The sequence below is a fragment of the Sinocyclocheilus anshuiensis genome, unplaced genomic scaffold, assembly GCF_001515605.1.
Source record: "Sinocyclocheilus anshuiensis isolate Anshui unplaced genomic scaffold, SAMN03320099.WGS_v1.1 scaffold635, whole genome shotgun sequence".
Classification (NCBI taxonomy): Eukaryota; Metazoa; Chordata; class Actinopteri; order Cypriniformes; family Cyprinidae; genus Sinocyclocheilus; species Sinocyclocheilus anshuiensis.
The window spans coordinates 468,136-492,863 of NW_015551039.1; the positions used below are offsets into that span (position 1 = coordinate 468,136).

General features: G+C 38.7%; 1 protein-coding gene across 1 annotated transcript in view; it reads left to right on the forward strand.

Annotated features, from left to right (window-relative positions):
• The first annotated feature begins 6,127 nt into the window (after positions 1-6,127).
• LOC107661386 (glypican-3-like) overlaps positions 6,128-24,728 on the forward strand; it is a 135,728-nt gene continuing 117,127 nt past the window's right edge. The window contains exons 1-2 of the mRNA XM_016450937.1: positions 6,128-6,610; positions 16,848-17,009. Coding sequence (XP_016306423.1) covers positions 6,454-6,610; positions 16,848-17,009 — 319 coding nt within the window. The 5' untranslated portion in view covers positions 6,128-6,453. The remainder of the gene's footprint in view (positions 6,611-16,847; positions 17,010-24,728) is intronic.

A 24,728-nucleotide genomic window follows, 5' to 3' on the forward strand; every position in this document is an offset into this window, starting at 1 on the left:
GTATGGGTCACCATACTTGGCCACATGTCACTTCACTTTTCTATCTGAGCCACTTTTTCCAGTCTGTCTCCTTCAGATTTCCATTGCGCTTGCGCTGTTTCCAGTTCCCATGCGAGGTTGGAGCGCTCCTGTGCTCCTTTTGCTCGTCTCAGACTTGTCTTCCACCTGTCTGCTTCTTCCGTTTCCCTGACCTGTATAGTCAGCTTATGTAACTGAGCGTTCATTTTTTTGGCTCTCTGACTTCAGATCATTTATCATGAGGGCCTGACGTGTAGCCCTTTTTTTTGTAAAGGCTTAACTGTTCCTCCAGCTTCTCCACCAGGCCTTGCAGCTTCATCCTTTCCTCATGTTCTGCTTTAAGCTGCTCCTCTGTACAAATGAACTGTTGCTTTAGTCGCCATTTGTCCCTCTCTACTTCTTCAATACCAGCCCGCAGTTTGGTGATGTCCCTCTCATTCCAAATGCACCTCTGTCCCGCAGTCTCGTTCTGGTCAGTAGGATTTTCAGAGTTTGCTCCTTCATCTACAGGCTGCTCATGCCTAATCAATCTCTTGGCCAGGGCCTCCTTCTTGCGCAGTCGCTCGGTTTGCTGAACCTCTTTCAAAGCTTTCAGGTAGATCTGCCTTCTGTGGCTCCTCTGGGGTTCGTCCAGGCTGGTGGAGTGGGTTGATGATGGTTTTGTTGAACTGTTGCATTGTTCGCTTGCGTCTGGTTTGGTTTTCCAGCAGGTTTTGGAAAGTGAAACGAGGAGGGAAGAGTTTCTCCACCCAGTGATGGTCATCTCTTGGAGCTGGACTCGTGTTCAGCGTTTTGATCAGTGATTTCCATGGGCCTCATAACTAAACTGAGTTAAATTAAAATGTCAGAAACAGTGTACTGTAGAAGGGCACTTAATTTTCATACCTATTTTCTTTCACCAGCTACAAGCAAACGCAGGATGCTTGGTCGTTTCAACCCGTTAGAGCGTTTTTTGAATGTCCGGCATTGATGAATTGTGCAAAATTGTTGGTCTAAGTCGACATGTATATATTTTATCAGCGGTTCATACTTACAACATCCGCGTCGTTGACTACGGTCTCTGTCCACAGTGTCCAGTGAGCACAACTTCCTGTTTTAATGTAGGAGAGCGCAACGAACACTTTGCGCCCTCTGCTTGTTGAGTTTAAACGCTTGTTACGTGCAGTTATCTCTGCAAGTGCGTTGTTCATTTGCGTTAACTTCAGTACGAGCTTGCCTTGGAATTTGAAATGTGTAAAATTATTTGTATATAAAATACAGAGAAACTAAAAGAGGGCTTATATTTATATATTTGCTCAAGTTTAAAGCTAACAATATTCTATCAAAATATAAATGTTAATTTAAATATGAAATATGATTAAATGTAACGTAACACCTGTTTAAAACGCATTGATACGTTCAAGAGTGATTTGTTAGATTTCTAAAAGGTTTTGAATAATGTCTGGGATTTGTAGCCGTTTTATATTTAGAGGAAAACTGTGGTAGTGGGAGTAATATTAGACATAAAATACATTTCAGACATGAATTTTAATTTACAGCACTAATTCAAAAGATAATCTTCATCCATAAACGTAAACAATTTGTTCTTAAACATACATGTTAATTATAGTATAAAATTGTATCAGAGTTTAATTACCTGTACTGTGATTGTCATTTAGTTTAAAGCATTCGTAACCAAAAGAATATCTATTGTTTAGTTCACCATTTTCAAACCAATGTTTGTAGTTTAATCTGTTAGTCAACAACTGTCTTAGCATAAGTAAATGCATACACCTTATTAGCTTTTTCATGCTTATCATTTTCTTTGTGCCTTTGGGAGAGAAAAAGTAGGTTAAAGTTCAAAAGGATGCTCGGAGAGTTCCTCCTATTTAAAGAAGAGAGTGTTAACTTGCAGATCTTTATTCAAAACTGGGTTAGAAACATGTTATCGTTTCTAAATAGTATTTAGGAAAAAAAAACAGATCGGTTGATAATTGGTTTGCATCTACTTTTTAATAAGCATACTCCAAAATAAACACAAGATGAACTCGTGGATAAAATTATGCGGGAATGCTGAGGGAAATGCTCTTTGAAGCCTAATACAATGGTGCACATACACTGTGGAATAGTGGGGGTTGAGTGAACCCGGGGTCAGAGGTCACCAAAGCCTTCTGTCTCTCACTGACCATAGGATTTATTCCCATAAAGCCAGTGTGTCTTGCATTCAAACTATTTTTAGGAAACTTTTGGAAGACATGTAATGTCTTGAGATTTGCATTTCCATGATTCCCAGATTGTGATGAGCAGTACTCCAGTTATTTCTAGAGCTAAGAGAGATAATCAGAGAGATTTTGTGCGGACTTTCCTTTACCCCCACCCCCAACAAGAAAAAAGGGATGCTCTACAATTACATGCATGACATATCATTTTGTTGTCTGCCTTGAGTGGCGACATGGGTTCAGTGTGAAACATCTGCGCAGTAAGATATTGAGACCTTAAGGATAAAACACCTTCACCTCATCACTTCTGCCATGATCAGGTATGTGGACCATTAAATTGAATGCACAAATGTCTGTTTTAAATGCTGTTTATGCACTAATTGTATTTGTTCATATAAAATTCATTCACTATTTATTTATTTGCATTATATGCAAATAAATAGTGAAAAAGTGTCCTATAGGCTGTTGTTTTTGGGTTGCAACTAAGTATATCAAACTGCTGGCTTACGCTAAGTAAAGCTTCGCCATGAAAAACATTAATGTAACAAATCAGAAACACTTTTTTTTATTATAATCAGTAGCCTAATTGCTTTATAAATCCTCAATGCCAAAAAATACAAATGAGCAGTCAGACCAAATCATGTGAAAGTGGTAAGAGGAATATAGGAGAGCGGATGTGAGTTGTGGGGGGGATTGAGTGAGTTGAGTTGGGGAGGAGGCTCGCGAGGCCCATCATCACATGACGAGACGTTCGCGCCTCTTTCGTAAACCTTCTCCAACCTGATGATCCTAAACAACTCGGAGGTTACGCGTTAGTTTAACTTCTGCGGAGGCCTTAAACGCGTCGACTTTCTGGCGTCGCGACCAGCGTTCACGCGTGGGTCTGTGCTGTGGCGAGAAATGATTGTGGGTACTTTGAAATTGTGAGAGTGTTTGTCGGTGGGACAGGCTTTGTGTGCGTGGAGAAGCTGGGGAGCTAACAGTGACAATGTAGGTGATGGATCAATTAATGGACTCTTGAGCGCTTAGATATTATATTTGGAGGTGTTTGTTTGTCTTAACTAAGCGCATGTAAGTGAAATTCGTTTTTTTAAATAATAATACTAGCAACCTCTGACGACTGTATCAGGGAAATGTATCAAGGCGTGATTCTCGAAGTCATTTGTTGTGATTATTTTTGGAAAGGAAATGAAACAATTAAGCCCGGCTTTACACTATTTGCTGATTAATATTTAACCCGTGTTACTAACAGTTTGTGTACAGGCGAGTTATAACCTACCTTGCCGAGTAAGTTAAATCTGGACCGTTTTTAAATTTCTCTATTGTTGAATAATTTTAAAGACTGCAAAACTTGAATTTGACGACGCTTTTTATTCTGTCTTTTTAAGTTTAGTATCTAAATGTAGTATTAAAGCACGCAATCTCATACTTTAAAGTATTGGGAGTATTTCACGTGACTCCGCAATTCTTCTCCATAGCAAGGGTCAGTCTAACCAAACCCAAACTCAGGTGAGAAACTATAGATGGAATAAAGACGCATTTGAACGCAAACACGTTCTGGAAAATGGCTATTGGCGCCCGTCCTTTAAAACCTCCTCAAATTTCCTCACACTTAACCCAGTTTTGTTGTTGTTTTCAGCTCTTAAAGACACTAGGAGTTCGTTTCCTGCTGAAAACACCCACTCTTATGTAAACAAGCTTTACAGCTGCTTTGCTTAAATTGTAGCGTAACAAACACGTTCTATCATTGAAGGGGCGATTAAACGTCAGCCTGTCGCCTTCTTGAAAGGACAGCCCGTGGGCCACACAAGCAGAAGATCGGGCACCGACCTCAAGGCCTAGTTAATGTTTGCGGATTCGACCTCACGTCTAATGCGTTTTTTTGTCAGCCCCGGACGCCTGTGATTCGAAACGACGCGTATTGGGCTTGTCTGACTGTTGTGAAACGCATAAAAATGCAACTAAGAAATGAAATATTTAGACAACATGGCCTTAAGGAAACTACTTTTTAAAGGTGCCTAAGATTTAAGTTGACTCTCTTGGCAGTAGACGTTGTATTTAGGCTATTTACTTCGCCTATATAACAGCAGTGAAGAGATTTCAACAAGTTCTGCCTATCTTGAGTTGAAGAGCCTCCATTTTGAGAGACCCAATGAGACACGAGCAAAGCGCGCCAATCACGAGAATCAATGACGTTCAGCCAGACTCGAAACATGCTGTGAAGAATGTTACTAAACATTCTAAAAAGAACGTACTAAAGAATGCGAACGTAATTAACTTAGTCCAAAGTTATGTGTAGTGATACTTTTAAACAATTTTTAAAATCCGTTTAGAATTTAAACGAGTCGGTGTCATAAACGAGTCAAACATAAACTGCATGAACTTTGTAAACCTTTGTATTCTGTTGCTGTGTATTTTAATGAATTGATTCTTTAGATAAATCAGATGTTTTAATTAAGGAATGAAAGCATAATTATAAGATTGTTGATTGTTTCTCTTCCCCCCCCTCCTAGGACTGTTGAAGATTAATGAAGCATTTCCCTGAAACGAAGGAAAAGAACCGCCACCACAATACCTTCAATGAAAAATGTTACATTATTTTAATATGGCCTTCCTGCTAAGGTGCATCTTGTGTAGTTAGTGAAGTAGTATAGTATCTACTGCGCTAGATGCTCCTTTTGGCAGGAGTAGCTGTATATTCAGCTCATGGAAGCAAAAACCCAACTTCATTTGTTATTTAATTTTGTTTACATGCTCGACTCTTACATTATTATTCTATTAATTAAACTGCACAATATCTCTTTTTTTTCTATGATCTATGCGAGTTTGTCCTGGCAGTTCCAAAGTGCACACAGTGCAGGTAGTGCCAGTGAATCTACTGCAATGTTTGCACTTCAAGTATTGCCGGTCGCCTTCTGCCTGGCTCTCTGGAGCTGTGCTAGATGCTGCTGCTTATGGAAAAGCCCTGTTATGTGTGGTGAGTTTTGCAGGATTGCATCCAGCTTTATTACAACATGCTGTGCAAATCCATGCAAAACTCGCTGCACCAGGGACAAACTTATTCTACAATCAAGATGATTCCCAAATGTTACAAATATATGCAGTTAGCTAGCAAGAACTTTTTCTTTATTTTAAATGCTTTCTGAGCTGCAAGCACTGCCATAATTATAAGACACAATCTATCAAAATAGCAAGAATACAAGATACATAGATTTCTACAGTATATTGATAAAGGACAACACTTTAATAATTTTAGACAAGAAAAGTATATATAAAATGTAATTGCATATTTGTTTATGCTTTTCATGCAAATATTTGTCTTGCTGTTTTCGGGTGGATGACCCTGCAATTTTAATAGTGGCAAAAATCTTCAATAAAAATTGCACGGTATCCATCTGTAATCCGCTAGATTCCATTATCTGCGTTTTTTCTTTCTTCATTTTGAATATGTAAATGTGTGTTTCTTTAAATTGTTTGTAATTCTCAATAAAATGAGGATATTTATTATTCAACCTCGCCTCTCTTAGAATGAAATTAATTTCAGAGATTTATTAGTGACTGCGTTGCAATAACCTTTACCAGCACCAGATGGCAGCAGATAGCTGGAAATGTGACAAATAGTGTTTGTTTGCTCTGCATATTCAAATGAATTTGAACATGTACATTTGTTAGACTCGTAATGTAGACACTGCCGGGAATCCAATCCCCTGCTGATATTACCACATTTCACTTTTTAACAAATTAAATTAGCATAAGACGTAATTGAAGATCTGGTCGGGAAAAAAAGTCAGTCTGAATTTTGTGTGGTTGTCCAGACTGGATCTTGGTCTCAGTGTGCGCATGACCGCAGCAGTGCACGGCATTCATAACGCGCCTCCTGGCTTCATAATCATAACTTTAATATCATCGAAAGAGTTCAATACCAAACGGGCTTCTTCTGTAACCGGTTCATTGAAATAATGCAAGAGTCATGTGTAAATCGCGCTGTCCTGCCTTAAACAGGGAAATGTGACCTTGATTTGTGAGCATGAAGTTTGGGTCTGTTAATGAGCTGGAGATGAAGAGCTCCACAGGACTCTCCGCACACTCACTTCAGTGAGTCCAGCACATCGCTTTCTGCTCACTTCAAGCAACGCAGATCGTTCCTGCTCTCTTCATTTGCGCTTGTAATCAGATCTATCACCAGGAAGCCTTTTTGCGCCATATATTTCTTTACTTCAGCGCATTTGGACTCATAATGCCTGGACTGAAGTTGAACGGTGCACTGATCCTGTGCGTCCTGATGCTGCCGTTCTCTCGGCCGAACAGGCAGGTGCTGGACTGTCGCGAAGTGCGCTCGTCTTTTCAGTTTTTGTACCCGGGGATGAAATGGACCCCAGAAACGCCAGTCTCAGGTAAACCGAGCAATTCAGATCTTAAGTTATGTATCTTGTGTGAATTAAAATCTTTGTCCAAAAAGGTTTCAAAAGTTTTAACTGCCTTCTATAAGACTTGTCTTGTACTATTATTTTTTAAACCTGACATAGGTAATGTGTGATACTGTATTTGTGTGTGGTTTTTATTTATTTATTTAGCCTATTTATTGTCTTTTTTAATAGCCTATTGAGTGGATTTATGTAGCCTACTGAAATACAGTGCGCTATAGACTAAATGATTTGATTGTTATTGATATTTTCCACGTAACGGCGTTTCGCAAAGTTTAAAGTAGATTTATGAAGCTTTAAAATTTACATTAATACACGATTGAGCCATATTCCAGTTGTACAGCAGTGCAATGCTGTAAAAACCCATGAATAATCGAATAGAATTGATAAACATTCCGTATTAAAGTAAAACTGATGTCATAATAAATAAAAAACGTAAAACTAGTAACTAGGTTTGTTGCATGTATTTTTTTTTTAAATTAGGCTATTAGTAATCCATCTGTGATTAGCATATTCTCCCAATTTCACTAGTATTTATTCATTAGATAGTAGTGTTTATAGCAGTGTTTGCTGCTAGTTGTTATTGTTACAGTAACTTTTACTGGTAATAAGTTGCACATTTTTGCTATTGAATTCTATAGGGATCTATATTCCAATATCAACAATTCACCTTGGACTAATATATATTCCAGTTTTATTAGTATTAATAGATAGCTATCTGTGAGACCATAATATCTATGCCAGTTACTAGCAACAGTCTCTAATATGGATACTAGTCTATATTCATTTCTTACAAATTGAGATAGATACTTGGAATAGGTGCCAGCAACAATGCATACTAGTTAAAAGTGACTAGTTCATATCTGAACCACAAATGCCCGTCGTATTCAATGGAAAAACATTTGTTACCAGTAATAACAAATAGTATACTTATCAGTATTGGAATAGGGATTTCGAGTAGCAAATGAATAATTAGGGACTTACTGAACTGTTACTGTAGTGAAATTGAAAAGGATACTAATCACTATTGGCTTACCTATTAAAAAATACTAGTAACAAAAATGCATGCTAGTTACACTCTAAAAAATGCTGGGTTAAATATAACCCAGCGCTGGGTTAAAAAGGGACGAACCCAGCGGTTGGGTTGTTTTGCGACTGCTGGGTCAAAGCAACCCAACCGCTGGGTCAAAACAACCCAATAGCTGGGTTTGTCCCTTTTTAACCCAGCATTTTTTAGAGTGTATTTTTAGTTTAGTTTATTTTGCATTTCCTGTAGCTCATTTCATGGGGTATTATTTTCACCCTCTGCATGATTTGAAGCTCTATCAGTAGGTTGAAGATGAAATAATAAGTGTCCTGACTGGATTGTCATCTTCAGCTCTGAGCGGTGGCTGCAGAAGTAGCCCGAGGAGAGCTGTAAATGTATTTCTCTTAGCCATAACTAGTGTGAATTACCTGTCATGCTGGAGAAGGCGAATTGTGTTAGTCTGTTTATTGAGGTTGCTACATTTCCCAGCGGAGAGCCGAAGAGATAGATGAGTTGAGATGAATGACAGGATGGATGGCTGGCTCTCTATTTGACATCTCCCCTTAGCTGCATGAAGCTTTAATTCTGTCTCAACTGGAGGCTGGAGAGAAGGGGGGTAGAAAGACAGAGAGTGGAGTTTGTTTGGCCCTCGCAACAGAAATTCTGCTGAAAAGGATCTTGCTTCTCCCCAGTGACTGCATTTTGTTGTTAGGCTGCTTTATGTGCAAGTATCTTCACTTTTTCTCCTAGTGGTAGCAATTGCTTCAAAAAGAACTCTAGAAAAACTTATATCACTATTCCAGTCATTCGCGTTTGCACTTAATTAACATTTAACGTTTTGCATTTTAAAATAAAAATGAATGACAAACAAGTTGTTTTCTTGACGCTGTACTCATATAACCATTTAAAAAGGAATTAAATTAAATACATTTTTGACTTAATTTGAATAATTTGAACCATGACGAGTCTTTCTAATGCCACGTGATTCAACTTGCAGGTAAATGAGTGTAAAACCCGAGTGATGCCTATGGTTTAGCTGCTTTCAGGAGATATAAAGTGACCTTCCCAGTTCCATTTAATCAGAGGTGCTGTTCATTTTTGCAGAGTTCGCATTTGCAATTTAAATGGATTGCAATTGGGTAAAGGACAAGGAACAGAGTGATATTCTCAGTCATTTGCCCTCTCAGAGGAATTTTAACACATTTTAACCTTTATCAGAGTTTAAGAAAAGTAACAGAGTGATTGCATTGCATGTCTTATTGGACTGCAAGAACCTGCATCCACTATCTGGTATACTTTAAATTAAATGTGCCACTGTCAATTATTACGAAAACTTACCAGATGGCATGCATAAGAAATGAAAGTCATATATGTTGCAGTTTTCAGATGAATTTCTTTGAAAGCATTTTGGGATGGTTGTGCTCCTCCTCAGTAGCTGGTATGGGACTTCTTTTCCTGATGGGTACAATCCTGCAATAAAGGCCTTTTTGAAGCCCTAGTTTTTTTAAACCTAAACATTGCTCTTTAGAGAAAGGACTAACTGTGAGTTTTTTTTTCTTTTGGAAGTGTGCCGCAGGCGGTGTAGAGTCCTGATAATCCCAGCGGCACCGGGCTCTGGACTTTATGCCTGGTGCAGTAATTAGTGGTGCAGCAAAGCCTTTGGCTTTATTCATTTAGATTCATTATATGAACCAATACCACGCGGCTCCAGCATATGTTGCCAGAAGCCTTAAGTGGGTGTCCTTGTATTATGTCAGACTGTAAGAATGTGAGGTTAATTGTTTGGCCCTCTTATTTGGTATTGCTTTATGTGTTGGCCAAATGCATCTTAAGAGGCATACTTGTTTATAAAAATGCCATATCAGATGTGTGAAAGAAAGAACTGAACTTAATAACTTTTCCCTTTGAAAGACGTAATGTCCTCGATAGAGATGTGTTCATATGAGTCCAATCATTACATTTCACAACAGCATAATTTAAACAATCTAATGACAGTTTGAGATGATTTTGTTAAGCCTCGTTCGTACACATTGTGCAAAGTGAGCCATCCAATTTCCTTCAAATGGAGCATCTATTCCGAACCCAGTGCACGTCGCTGGCCTTGAAGTGGCAAATGAATGTAGACAACCTTAATGTTAATTGGAAATGGGAACGACTTCGGGCCGTATAGTGTTGCTGTCACCTTCTAGTGATTTTATTTATTCCACAGAGAGTTTCACTCTCTCTCCCGGCCTGTTTGCAGATTTAATGCTTTGCTTGATTTGTATCGCATCTCATGTTCCGAGTTCCTGCAAGGTTTTGTTGGTTCCAAATGTTCGCATATGACTTCACTTGTGTTACAGAAACACACATTTATTTCAGTCTCTTTCTTGTATTGTAGATGCGGCGTTTACCTTCAGAGATCCCTTTTTCTCAACCACGCAACAGGCAGCTACATCCGCTGGCCTGTGACCCCAGTAAACCCGGTGGTGGGCTTTAAACTCGTGGTGATATTTGGGTTGATTTGTGATGGATGCAACTGCTGTGTTTCTGTTCAGCTGCCAAATGTGATCTCGACAGGCTTGTGTGAGTGGGATGTAGAGAGGAGGATCTTTAGCATGAGGAGGAGAGAGAGACAGATGGACTAACATTAGAGAGAAGAGAGGATGTGATGACTGATGTATCTACAATGGAATACAAGGAGGCCAAGCCGAGACATGCAGCCCGCAGGAAGTTCGAACTGAATTCTAATCATACCGCATGTAATGCCAGGGGGACCACAAGACCAAAAAAGCCAATGAGAGGTTCTCCCTTTCTCCACTGGCACGTCTTTTACATTTTTTTTTTGTTGATGTCTCTCTCGCTCTTCCCAGCCTCCTCGCCCCAAGGGGAAGAGCTGAATGTCAAAGCACAATAGACAGCTGACTGTCTTTGTAGTCTCAAAGGCACCTTTACACCGGCTTGCATGGACAGTCATTACATCAATCTGACGTTTTGATGTGGCGTCCCCTGCAAATATTTTATTAGATAATGAGTGCTCAAATAAGGATGACCGTTGTTAAACTCATAGGTTGAATTGAATAGTTTGGTGTCGTCGCTTTGGTTTCAACTGAAGAGAGCGGCTGAGTAATGAGGGGTTCGGAGGGTTGAGTACAAAGTGAAGTCAGGGTCCATCTCTCAGCAGTCTCTTTGATCAACGTGAGATGTGAGGGAGCCGTATTTTTGTCCGTTGGTACTCACGAATGAGATCCAGCTAATGAAGTGCCACTGACCTCCCTCAAGAGCTCATGTTAGAGGCTGTTAAAGGGCTTCTGTGCAGCTTGTTTTAATGTCAGTAATGGCAGAATGCATTACAAGGACACTTGTTCACCCCATCAAAGGCTAGATCCTCTCAGTGCAGACAGTATTGTTATTCCAATTATCAAGAGCAAGTCCTCATAGAAATTATAAACTACCCTGCTAACGGAATTGTAAAATAGGGAAACTACGTCTGCCATTGGCCAGTCAAGAGGATAGTCCTGTGTCAAATTCAGGTCATCGGTCTGGATGCTCAAATGTTTTGATATCACCACAGTATTTGCATTTTGGTGGGAAATTAACCTACAAATGGATTACTTATAGTTGTCTTTGAGATATGTGGAAGTATTTTATCATAGACAAAATTGTGCACATCGCCGTTAATGTGTGTTCCATTATTTACAGCTGCATTTTTAAACATGAGAGTTAACAATTTATTGTTTGAAAACATTACTCAATATATATGTATGAATATTCAATCAAATTGCTTATTATCATAATTTATTATTATTCACATATTACCTTAAAGGTACATATTAGAACTTTAAAGGGGTCATATGATGCGATTTAAATTTTTCCTTTCTCTTTGGAGTGTTACAAGCTCTTGGTGCATAAAGAAGATCTGTAAAGTTGCAAAGACTAAATTCTCAAATCCAAAGAGATATTCTTTATAAAAGTTAAGAGTCAACCACACCCTCCTAAAACGGCTCGTTCTAACACGCCCCCACATACCTACGTCATGATGTGGGAAGATTTGCATAACGCCGCCCAAATGTTCACACAAAGAAAGAAGGCGTAACTTTTATTCTCGCTGTAGTATTGTTGTTGCCGCCGCCACCATGTCGTGAAGGCGCTGTGTGTTTCGTTGTGAAAGCGAAACTACTTTGTTTGTCCTTCCAAAAGAGGACGATATCCGCTTCGTCATGCCTAGAGCTGATCCGTGCTGGTCGCTGAGGAAATACATCAACTTTGCGCTGTGAATCGCCGGATCGGCTTTCACCGTGGACGAAGCGGAGTCCAGCCCGTTTATAATAGGTTTTAATGTTTTTGTCTCATCGCTCCGGCCATCACAGTATGGTAAGGGGCGTAATATTTCCATCGCACGCTTGAGGTATTCGGCCAATCACAACGCACTGGATATCATTTTTTGTGTATATTTGACAGTTTACATATTTTTGTCTATTCAGTGTATTTATTTATAAATGTATTATTGTATGATAATTCAATATTTATAATTTCATTGCAATTATATTTTTATATATATATATTTTTATATTATTTTAGTATTTTGTATTATTGTAATTAATATTATTTGATATTATTTTTTATGTAATAATGAAATTAAATGATTACATAAATACATTAATTAAAGAATTATTTATTATTATTGTTAATTAAAATCATGTATTTTTTAATGCACATATTTTACATGAGCAGTGATGATTAATATATTCACATATTTAAAGGGGTCATATGATGCTTTTTTAAAGATAATTATTTTTTTACACCTCTGGAAATTAAGTAGCTTGATTGTATCTCTTGCTGAACCTTTGCAAATAATAGTCTTTTATGTCTTAGAAAAAGGTCAATAAATTTCTTTAAAAATCATTTAATTTGACATTTAATGACATAACCAGGTTAGTTCAGGTTTTAAGATGTCATGTGATGCAACCTCCTTACTGATACTAATATTTGAGCCCGGTCTCATGAAAATGCGTATAAATAGTACGCCAAATAAAAACGAAAACTCGTGGTATTGATATGCAAAAATTGACTTTGGCGTTCATATGATTCGCATGTGATTGGCGTGCATATAATACGCAGTTTTCGCGTGCATATGATACGAAATTTGTTGGCGTGCATATGATACGCAGTTTTCGCGTACATATGATATGCATCTACCCCACAACCCTAAACCTACCCATCGCGTAGCATATACACGCCAAAGTCCATTTTTGCGTATCAATACCACGAGTTTTCGTTTTTATTTGGCGTACTATTTATACGCACTTTCATGAGATGGGGTTGGATATTTATGAACTGATATGATGTATATGTATGTTATTTGTGTAAAAATACCTTCTTTAAAAACATGATTAAGATGTGTACACTCATGCTTATGTTATTACTTTTGCTTAATATTTATTACATATATTTTTAGGAATCTGGTACATACGTTGTTATCTAGATTTGAAAATTTTTTTCTTTATTTTGGACACTCTTATTTGTTATTGATCCCTTAATAAAAGTTATTATAAAATGGTACATATAAATATAAATTAAGTAAATCTAGCTGTTTTATACTGGCTGTCTACGACATGACTGTTAAGGTTGAAATCCGCTGCTAGAACAAGACAGACAAATGAGGTCTGTATGGTCACATTCTCAGTGCACGATATTTCTTCTGTACAGACTGAGGCATCTACATTTTCTTTTCAAACAAATGTATTCTGTTCCATTTTCAGAAGACAAACAATCTAATCAGCCGTATTTATGAGCAGTCTTTAGTTAGAGACTGTGATGTAATATTTGTTTATGCTTCTCTGCTGGGAGCAAGCTCCCTCCTGTAAAGTCCTTCACTTTTCTCTGACAGTTCGCAACTTCTCTAATAAAGTACATTTATCATCTGCAAACAGCAGACGTGCTGATAAAATTGTCTGTTTTGCTGAAGATAATTACTAAATCTGTCTTGAGTTCTTTCTCCTTTCATACCTGTTCCCTTCTGCCAGCTCTCCTCCTGCCCCTCCACTCGCTAGGCTATTGACAGCTTAATAAATTTGCCTTGGAATCTGAAATTAGCTCGATCGTATCTGTCGCCGGTCCTTTGCAAGTATTGATTTTGGATATTAAGCCTGTCGGTGTGCATATGAAATGTGCCATCTGTACCATATGGCCCATCATTTCTCGTTTCATATCCATATTGGTGCAGATGTGTGATCAGAAAGTGTCGGGTTTTTCTTGCTGTTTTTGATGGCATGTGGTGTTAATGGGTTTATTTACCCATTCCTAACAGGCGCTGTGTGCTTAGTAGATCAGCATTTTTTCCTTTCCCCTAAGGCGATTTCTTTGACATTTTGTCTTAATATTTTCATATGGGATTTAAAATCTGGCAGCACTTAAATCTCCTGCATTTTAAACTCTTTCATGGTCTATTAAGTTATTTCAATCAACAAACTTGTAGGGTATGTTTTTAGGACTTCTTGTTGGATTTGTATTCTCATCTTTGAAGATGAACTGGCAACGAGTGCCAATTTAAAATGTGATCGTTCATTTAGCAATCTTTCAGTATTTACTAGGGATGGGAATCGAAAGGAGTCCGGTTCTGAATCCTCTTAACAGTTCCATTAATGATTTTTTTGAATTTGAGAAAGAAATATTTGGAAAGCAGAAATACAATTCTGTTGCCAAGTGCTTAAATCATTTTCATAATAAATGTGTAACAACTAAGAACAAAAATTTGGTAATTTATTTCATTCAGTATCTTATTTCTATAAAATACTACTGACAGGACTCATAATGTGTATTATCTACCCATTGTCATGAATAACCTGTCAGTTACTAATTCTGGCCTAACAAGCTTTAAAGGGATACTGACCTAATTTTTTATTTTAGTCATCATTTACTCACCGTCATGCCTTTCCAAACCTGTATGAGTTCTTTCTTCTGTCGGACAAAAAATTATATATTTTGAAAAATGAAAAGTTACTGGGGTCCAGTGTTGTTTGGACCCAAGCTTTCTTCAAAATGTCTTATTTTTTATGTTCCACAGAAGAAAAAAAAGTCGAACAGGTTTGTAACAAAAGGAGGGTGAGTAAATGATGACAGAATTTCCATTTTTGTGTGAACTATTCATTTGTAGGCCTACTTATGTTTTTGATTCAAGAACCAGCTCATAAGAGTCATTATCTCAAGAACTGGCCTTCACTGGTCGTATGTTTCGCTCTGAAAGGCAATGGAGGGAACAATTTCAGAGTATTTTACTGATATGTTCAATCCTATTGGAAGAATATTGTAAGTTTTAGAACCACTAATAAAACTGAATGTCGCACTGAATGTTCTGGTATTTTTTTGTAAAAATAGAACTGTTTCTCCATTCTGAAGCCTAATAAAAACCAAACCTGATTGAATCTGAACACAAGTAAGTTGTTCCTTACCACCATTTTCAGTTCTGTCTGTTGCTGCTCACTTGGGAACATGTTCTTGATGTTTCCTCCATGAGGAAATTTGCTATCTGAGAGCATCTGTGAATGTTTATCTTGTTTTATTTTTATCCCGTCCCTTTTAGCTCCACTATAGTTATGACAGTATTCCAAAATGCAGCAAAAAGCCTCTTAAACAGAACAGTGACACTTTCGTCTCTGCCCAGATTGTGTTATGCCCTCCTTTTCTCCTACCCCATCATCATCTTCTATGTCTGTGTGAGCTGGAGCATTGGGACTCCTCTGAAGTTTGTTTACAGCACTATCAATCAACCTAGAGCCACCTCCACCCCTCCCCCTCAGGTAGCTGACATTCACACACACTCACACACTTCATTTGGCTCTGGTTTAACAGCGCTGCTCTAAGATGCATGAGATGACAGAGAGGCAAAGTGTCTGAGAACAAAGTTGCATGTAGGATGCTCTTTCAAAATAATAATGGAAATGAAAATTTGAAAGGGCTGAGGCTTCGCGGAGCGTAAGTTCTCTCCTTGCATGTTTAATCGCAAGATAATTGGCCACATTTCCAAATGTGGATCCGCGGCCCCAGGGAAAACATTTGCAATAATCCTACTGATTTTCACAGCAGCTGTTTCCTAGTCCTGGTTCACATGCAGAGAGGTCTGTTTGACCTGAATGCAATGGAATCCCATCATGCACTCTGTCCATAACAACCCTTTACATGTGTTATTCAGTGTCAGAAGTTCTGCAAGATGAGACGTGAGTATTGTGTGTTGGTTTATTTTCTACTTCAGTGGGGAAAGCATTTGCAATTCACAAAGTAACATTTAAAATGTGAGGAGATTTGATGTTTTATGCTTATTTATGAAAAGAGCTAATACATTAATGAATGAAAATGAACCTCTGTAAGATTTAGGTCATGTCCAATTCACAGATTCATTTTTTTTTCTAAATCTGCCTCCTAGCCATCAGATTTAACACACGGGGGACTTAATCAGGCATTGGTCATTTTTATTTTTTGTATCCTTGATGTTTGATTCAGCAGAGATCTGATGGCATCGCTCTGTTTCTCCCCCCACAGGACATGAACATTTTTAGATTATTATTCATATGTGAGCCACGAACTGAAGCACCTTCTTCCAGTGAACATATTTCTCAATAGGCTTTTCTCTCCCAGCAAATCCAATTATGTCTCTTTGGTAGATAACCTTCAAACCTCGGTTCCAGTATAACGGGTGTCAACAAATCACCCGTCACCCCTTCATTCACTTTCACTTCATGCATCTGAAAAATACATTCCTGTCAATATGTTGACGTTTTTTCTGTTTATCCGTGTCTCTTTCATCCAATCCACATGGGGAGTTGCACTACATCAGACTTTAAATGGACAAATTTTGCATAGTAGTCTCTTGGGGTCCGTCTTTACTGAAACGTTCTCCCTGATTATCTTGTTTTCCTTTAATGAGTGTTTGTTTTCAGCTAATCAGTTTGGGAGAAATGCAATGCATAGAAATGAAATATCATGTTTCAGTTAAGTAGCAGGTATTCATTTTGTTGTGTTTGAGATTTGAATAGGTAACGTAAACAATGTGCTCTATAAAACAAACGGTTTTCTCCTGCTCTCTCTGAAACTTGACTCATAAAGCAAGCACACTTTCAGATGGAATTTATTAAGTGCCGCGGTCTGTTTAATCGTTTTTTGTGACGGCTGTAACAAATCTTGTGTCTCTTTCCTTTTCTTCAGGCTCAGATCTGCAGGTGTGCCAGCCGAAAGGCCTGACCTGCTGTTCTCGAAAAATGGAGGAGCGCTACTTGCTCATTGCCAAACAGAATATGGAGTCCAGTCTCCAGGCCACCAGCGCCCAGCTGAAAGTTCTCATCATTCAGAATGCCGCCCTCTTTCAAGGTGAGCTTCTGCAATAACACAATTAATAATAAACGCTGGGACTGATTCATGAAATTTCAGTTTAAGACATTTTTGAGTAAACTGTTGTAAGGAGTTATGAACAAATTTATTCTGATCATATTTCATGAATGAAAACGAATGTTTTTAGAACAACTGACAAAGGTGCGGTCACATTATGAAATTTTATGGGCCAAAAAGGTTAATTGTCAATAGTGTATCAATGTATGAAGCTCCCACAGAAGTCTCTTTCAAACCAAGCAACTTTTTATTGGTTAACGCAGTGACTAATTAGTTGTGAAATCTGCGTGTGGAAAACTTCCACCCACACACAGAATTCCTGGTCACGTGGATTCCTAATGAAATGACTGAATTTCGCCGGTAAATGTGAATTTTTGCTGTTTTTTTTTGGTTTTTGTGATTCTTGCTAGTCATATTCTACGATATGAGATCTTAATTAAAAAGCAAGGTCAATTAGTCTATTATGTCAGACATAAAAGTTATACAAGTTAAAGCAATGATAAAAAAAGTTAGGAAATAAGAGATTGTGGAGTAAGTTGTGACTTTTAGGGACTTGTTTGTTGATCAGTTCCTCATTAAACAGGCATAATAGGCTTATATTTATTGCAAAGGCAATAAATAAAATGTCTGAGCATGACACTAAGCAGCTCAGTCAGGACTTTTACGATTTGTGTATGTCATACAGCAAAATCTTGGCGAAAGTCTTTCAAAGTGCTTCCTATTCAGTGTTAGGCTGTAACTCACTGCACTTTCAGCAGTGTGACGGTAGTTTAGCTGTTTTCTAAACACTGTTGCTTTTCCAGTAATGTAACAAAAAACTTTGCTCAACAAGTAGCAGTGTTGCACGATAAAATGCTATATTGTTATTTTTTGTCATATGGACAGTCTACAGCCATACAAATTCTAATATAAATTAGTTCACTTAGTTCAAAAGGAATGCAATTCACTGATTAATAGTGAATTGGTGCATCCAAACGTTTCTGTTGCAAAAACAATTAATAAATCCTGTGCAGCATTTGCATCTTCATTTTGTAGCAGTATATTTTATGGTTAAATTCTGATATTTATCACTGTCTTTTTGACTCATTACCATTGAAAAGTTTGGTGTCAGTAGGATTTTTTTTTTTTTTTTTAAATTAACATTTTTATTCAGTAAGGATGCATTACACTGATCAAAAGTTACAATAAAGAAATTTATAATGATACACAATATTTCTTTTTCAAATTAATGCTGTTCAAAAACAATGTCCATAAACAGTTATTTTAAATTGTAAAACTATTTCACAATATTGCTGTACTTTTGATCAAATAAGTGCAACTCTGAGAGCATAAGAGACTTCTTTCAAAAATATATATAAAAAACTAACTGATTCCAAACTTTTGAATGGTCGTGTAGATTAGACGGTTCCTATTAGGCCTATTATTTGTTGTTTCAAGTGAAATGTCCCTTCCAATCTTTCTTTAATTTCAAAGTTGCTTCCCCAACACTGATTACAAATGGACAGCCAATTACAAATAGAAAGTAGCTTACACGTTGATTGATAAATGGATCTTCCTGATTGGTCAGTTTAATGAATGATGTAATTTGGCCCCACTAATTGTGATGCACTAACAATGTTAGCATGGTGGATTTAGCTAGCCTCTGTCTGTTCAGAGAGGTGGTTCAATGCTAATTGCTTCAGCATTAGGCCTGAGAGAAATTCCCAAACAGCCTGCAGAATTTCTGAAATGTGTACGAGACAACGTCGTGTTTTTCCCCGGCAGGCTGCCGCAGGGAATTGCGAGCAGGCCTTGTTTGCAATCTTCTGTGCTGCTCTCCCCATTGCTTTTGATTCTTTTGTACTTTTCGCGGCTGACACAGATCAAAGGGCTCTGCTCTCCACTCCAACATCCTCCATCCCTTCCCTTCACTCGACTCCCATCAGCCCCTGTTGCCTCTCGCCGCACTAGCCTGGCTTTCTCACTCACCGCGAGCAGCGCCAAAGAATCGGCTCTTTGAAGTCAACTTTGCCAAACAATCATAAAAGTTAAGAGGCTGTCACGGGGACTTTTTCAGGGCATCTAGTGATGAGTGCCGCCCGCCAGTTTTTCGGGTCCCCTCATCGGTCTCATATCGCATTTAGTCACAGTGTGTCTCTTTTGATTCATGTCAGTGGCTTGGTTAAAAGCCTCTAAAATCTTAAAGGGGTCCTATTATGCTCTTTTACAAAGTCTTGATTTTGTTTTGGGGGTGTACTAGAACATGCTCTCATGCTTGGTGGTTCGAAAAACACATTATTTTTCACATAATTTACATTATTAAAATACCTTTCTCCCCAGCCTGGCACAAACGGCTCGATTAGTTCCGGGGAAGCCCAAACAAAGACGTTTGGGCACGGAGGTGAAAAAAAGCGTTTCAGGCAGTCGCGCATCGGACGAGAAGCGCAGCGTCGCGCCACGTCTTTAAAATTCAAATACATTATTTTCTATGAGTGTAGGCACACCGGCGGCGCCGTTCGGCGTCTGTCTGCGGCGCCCAGCTAACGTTACGTCGTGTTATACTTGAAAGAATTGTTCTAAACCAGCGGTTCTCAATTCCAGTCCTCGCGTACCCCTGCTCTGCATTGAATCAGCCTATGGGTGATAAAAGAGAGACATGTGGCATGTGAGGAAGGTTTTTGAGACTTCACTTTGTGATTCAGTTTGTCCTACAAATCAGGAGTGCAAAAACCGTGGCGGACACAATATAAGGATGGTAGCGTATGGCTAGGGTTGCCAACCGTCCCGTATTAGCCGGGACGTCCCGTATTTTGGGCCTAATTGATTTGTCCCGTACGTGACTTCCCTTGTCCCGTTTTTTGACTGCTACGCTGATCTAACCACTGACTGATACAACAGCAGCAGTGCTGATCACTTGAGAATGATCACCGATACCTGTCATCATCCAATCCCAGCCCCCTCACGCAGTATACGTTAAGTAAATCAGAAATCGTGAACATAACTGTTCGTAACATAACATAACATGCTTAATTTATCCATTTTCTCATTCTCAGATCCACCCTTGAAAGACATGCTTTAGGTATTGATGTGTGTGAACACAGAGAGCCAGAATGAGTTCTGGGTGAGTGTGTCTGCTGCATAACAAATTGTTCCCAAAATAAGATAAAAGTCAACTTTATTTGTAGTGCCTTTTCAAACCAATAACAGCTTATCATAAAACTGCAAACAACATAGAAGCGCAAATGAGCTTGATGCTTTAAAACACAAACAGGTGCATATACACAAAATTATTGTTTTTGCGTTCTGTGTTTATTGCTCTAGGACAGGGCTAGTAAAAGAAAGACATGTAGTACACAATGTAAATCTTTGTTTACTGTTTGAAATATTGTCATATAATGGAGACTGAGCCTCAAAGACAGTTAGATCTGGGGTCTTCAACAGGGGGTCTGCAAAGTATTGCTTGATCTCAAACAAATGTTTGTGGAAAAAAAAGAAAATGTGAATTAAATAAAAAATACCATATTAATAGTTCAGCTGAATATTTCAGTGCCCTTCCCACATTATACAGTAGTCTGCACAGTGTATTGTATTAGTCTAGTCCATTCAAGAGTTTGGTGTCAGTATGTAGTTTTTTTAACGAAATTAATACTTTTAGTCAGCAAGGATTGATTAAATTAATCAAAGGTGACAGCAAAAACAATTATGATGTTACCTAATATTTCTATTTCAAATAAATGCTGTTTTTTTTAACTTTGTATTCATTTAAAGATTCCTGAAAAAAAATGCAACACATTTTCAGGAAAATAAATAAATAAGCAGCACAGCTGTTTTCAACATGAATAATAATAATAATAATAATAATAATAATAAATGTTTCTTGAGCAGCAAATCAGCATTTTAGAATGATTTCTGAAGGATTATGTTATATATAATCCTTGATATAATATGTTATATACTCTGAAGACTGGAGTAATGATGCTGAAAATTCCGCTTTGCATCACAGGAATAAATTACATTAAAAATATTCAAATAGAAAACAGTTTTTTTTAAACTGCAATAATATTTCGCAATATTTCTGTTTTACAGTATTTTTGGTTAAATAAATGCATACTTCTTGCAAAAAATCGTACCAACCTCAAACTTTCTAAATGTCGATGTCGATTATTTGTTGTTGCAGTGCAAGCATCATAACAGAGTGTGTAAATGCAAGAATATGGTGCTATACATTTTTATTCTGCTCTGTTATTTATTCTGCTCAGACTTTATCAGCAATGTAACAGGAGACTATGTATACACCATCTCTTCAAGTTGAGCAAATCACAGCTCATTTTGTTTTTATGTGCCTTTGAAGGGCAAGATAGCCTCTCACACACTTTCTGACAGCTCTAGACAAAGCAGATGTTATTGGCTCTCTAGTTTTAACCCAATCAGATCTTTAGAGGAGTAAAAGTACTTTAGACTTCACAGTAGAGAATCCATTAAGACTACATTTAGCTCAGACTCCATAGACCGTGTGCTCATTTCATGCCTATACAGTAGTTCAGACTTATGGTTAAGTAAGTCATATTCAGTCAAGCATTACATCATCCCTCATCATCCCTCAATTAGATGTCTGGTTGCTATAGACATTATGCACAATTCAGTGCTTCTATACTTCAATGAGTCACTTTATCCAGTATGACAGCAAGTAATCAAAGGTTATTTCAGTCGACACTGCATGTCCAATTCTCGTCCCAACCTTGTTAGTGATGCTCGATCTTAAGTGCTTTAGGCGTCTGGTCTTAGTTTCAAAGTTTTTTTTTCCCCTGTCCCGCTTTTTCCCGGCATACTCCTAATGCTACCCGCTCCGCTCTCTCTCTGGAGTCATTTAGCTCTTTATCAAACTTTCGCCATAACCCAATAACGGCCTGGCTGACGGAGAGCTGGACCGGCCGTGAAAGCCATCTGAAGTTGTTTACTCACCGCCTAGGGCGAATTTAATAACTTAATGATGGTTAGAAACGTCTGTGCCATCTCGCAAATAAGCCCTTTGTGCCTCGTTTGCCTGATGAGTGAAAATATACTTGCCATCACTGCATCTTTCTCTCGCAATTATAATTAGTTTTCTCTCACAGGCTCTGTGGATATTTATGGGCTGGTGTCGTAGGGGCGCATAGGCTCATCGAGGTCTTTGGTGCTCACTCGATTGAATATGCAGAGTCTAGTGGAGACTGATCCAGTCTGGTGTAATCCTCAAAGTGATCTCTCTCCCCAGACTCTCTGCTGTGGTAAAGAGACCAAAAGCTTGGAGGGTAAGGAACAGCTTAGAGAGTGACTTTGTCTCTGAAGAGTGACTCAGTGGAGACTCAGACTGCAGTCCGCGCCGAGAGACACACACTTCAATAGAGCTTGCTTAGGATGAGCCTTAACTACAGTGCAGTTAGTGAAGCTCTTTGGTGCCTTATGCCATCAGTTTTCTATTGCTTTCTAAGTTAAGCACTGCCCTGTAACTGCCCAAGATCTCTGAGGTGTTAAAACAAAGTTTTTCCCTTTAAGGGTTAGTTCACCCAAAAATGAAAATTAGCCCATGAATTACTCACCCTCAAGGCATCCTAGTTGTATATGACTTTCTTCTTTCAGACGAATCCAGTCGGAGTTATATAAAAAATTGTCTTTGATCTTCCAAGCTGTTTAGCTGATGGATGCGCTTTATTTAAGTTCTTTTGGACTGACGAACTGCAACACCCGCTGACTGCCATTAAACAGCTTGGAAGATCAAAGACAATTTTTTATATAACTCCGACTGGATTCGTCTGAAAGAAGAAAGTCATATACACCTAGGATGGCTTGAGGGTGAGTAAATAATGGGCTAATTTTCATTTTTGGTGGATAGTCCATTAAAAAATGAAAATAACCCCATGCTTTACTCACCCTCAAGCCATCCTAGGTGTATATGACTTTCTTCTTTCAGACAAATATAATCGAGTTATTTAAAAACATTTCCTGGCTCTTCCAAGCTTTATAATGGCAGTGAATGGTGGTAGAGATTGTGAAGGCCAAAAAAGTGCACCCATCCATCATAAAAAGTACTCCACATGGCTCCGGGTTGTTAATAAAGGCCTTCTGAAGTGAATCGATGCATTTGTGAAAGAAAAATATCCATATTTAAAACTTTATTAACCGTAATCTCTAGGGATGCTCCGATCGATCGGCCAGAGATCGGTATCGGCATCGGCCCGATAATCACATTTCATGACTCGATCGGTACTCACTATTTGGCCGATCTCACGAACCGATTGCAATTTGATGACGTCAACGCCTGACCACGTACATGATGCGTGGGGACGTAAATGATTTTAAGCCACAGTCATGTCATCGCCGGTGTGGAAATGCTATGACGTTTCGAGAAACAATGAAAAATTCGCTATTTGTCGTGTATGTTTTGCATGATGATGAATGGATGGTTAATTTTTAACAGCAGATTCAGTGACGTTAGAGCTGATCTGCGCCTCACATTCACAAGTCTGCTGCGCGTTACGTCTCCACGGGAACCGGAGCTGATCGCGGCCGCTCTAGTCAGTGCTTGTGTTTATGCAGCCGCGGCATGTTTCTCTCTTTTGTGAGTTGGCACAGCATGGAGGACGGAACAAAACCTCGTCTGAGCTGCATTGCTGATTGTGGGATGCTTTTAACAGAACGTTTATTTATAAAACAAAATATTTTCTTTGGCCATATTAGCCTACTCAATAGCATTAACACAGGCTTTACTCCTTTCAAACTTTATCTGGAATGTCACGGTTTCTGTCACTGCCACTTCCAGATCAGGCGAACGAACACACACACACACGCGCGCGCGAAATCGTCTGCCTCATGAAAAAAAAAGTAGTTAATATTTGTATCATTTATGATTTATTTTATCCAGCCGCGACCCACCTGCAAATAATCAGAATGCATTTTAAAGCGGGAGAAACAGAGGTTTCCCCGGTAACAGCTGTACACAAAGCAGCGCTGAGCTCACAAACTCTGCTTTATTAGGCATATAACATGGGGAAGTCGTGGCCTAATGGTTAGAGAGTCGGACTCGTAACCCAAAAGGTTGCGGGTTCGAGTCTCGTACCGGCAGGGATTGTAGGTGGGGGGAGTGAATGTACAGCGCTCTCTCCCACGTTCAGTACCATGACTGAGGTGCCCTTGAGCAAGGCACCAAACCCCCAACTGCTCCCCGGGCATTGCAGCATAAATGACTAAGTCCAAGTATGGGTCACCATACTTGGCCACATGTCACTTTATTTTATTTATGAAAGATGAAATGAAAATGACAGAAAATTTTCTAAAGATAGTCTTCCTTCAGAAATACAGTGATATAAAAACACCCGCGCCTCGTTTTGATTTTTAAATGTGCAGTACGTGCTCATGTTTATTCAACGAAGCCTTTTGGAAAATCGTCCAGTTTTGATATTGTGGCGAGCGCCACAAATAAATAAATGTATGGGAAACACATCCCACAGCACAACCACCTGAGCCCAACTTCAGTCTACTCATCACCTTAACTTTAACTGCGTTTGTAGCCGGTGCCATAGCCAGACTGATAAACAAACACTGACCGGAAATTAACTTCGGGCTGGGCAAGGCACGTGCGGTCGAGGAAACCGTCTATATAAAGCTTGAAGCATCAGAATCGGCATCGGTATCGGCCGATCACCATGACAAGAAATCGGTACTCAGTATCGGCTGCAAAAATCC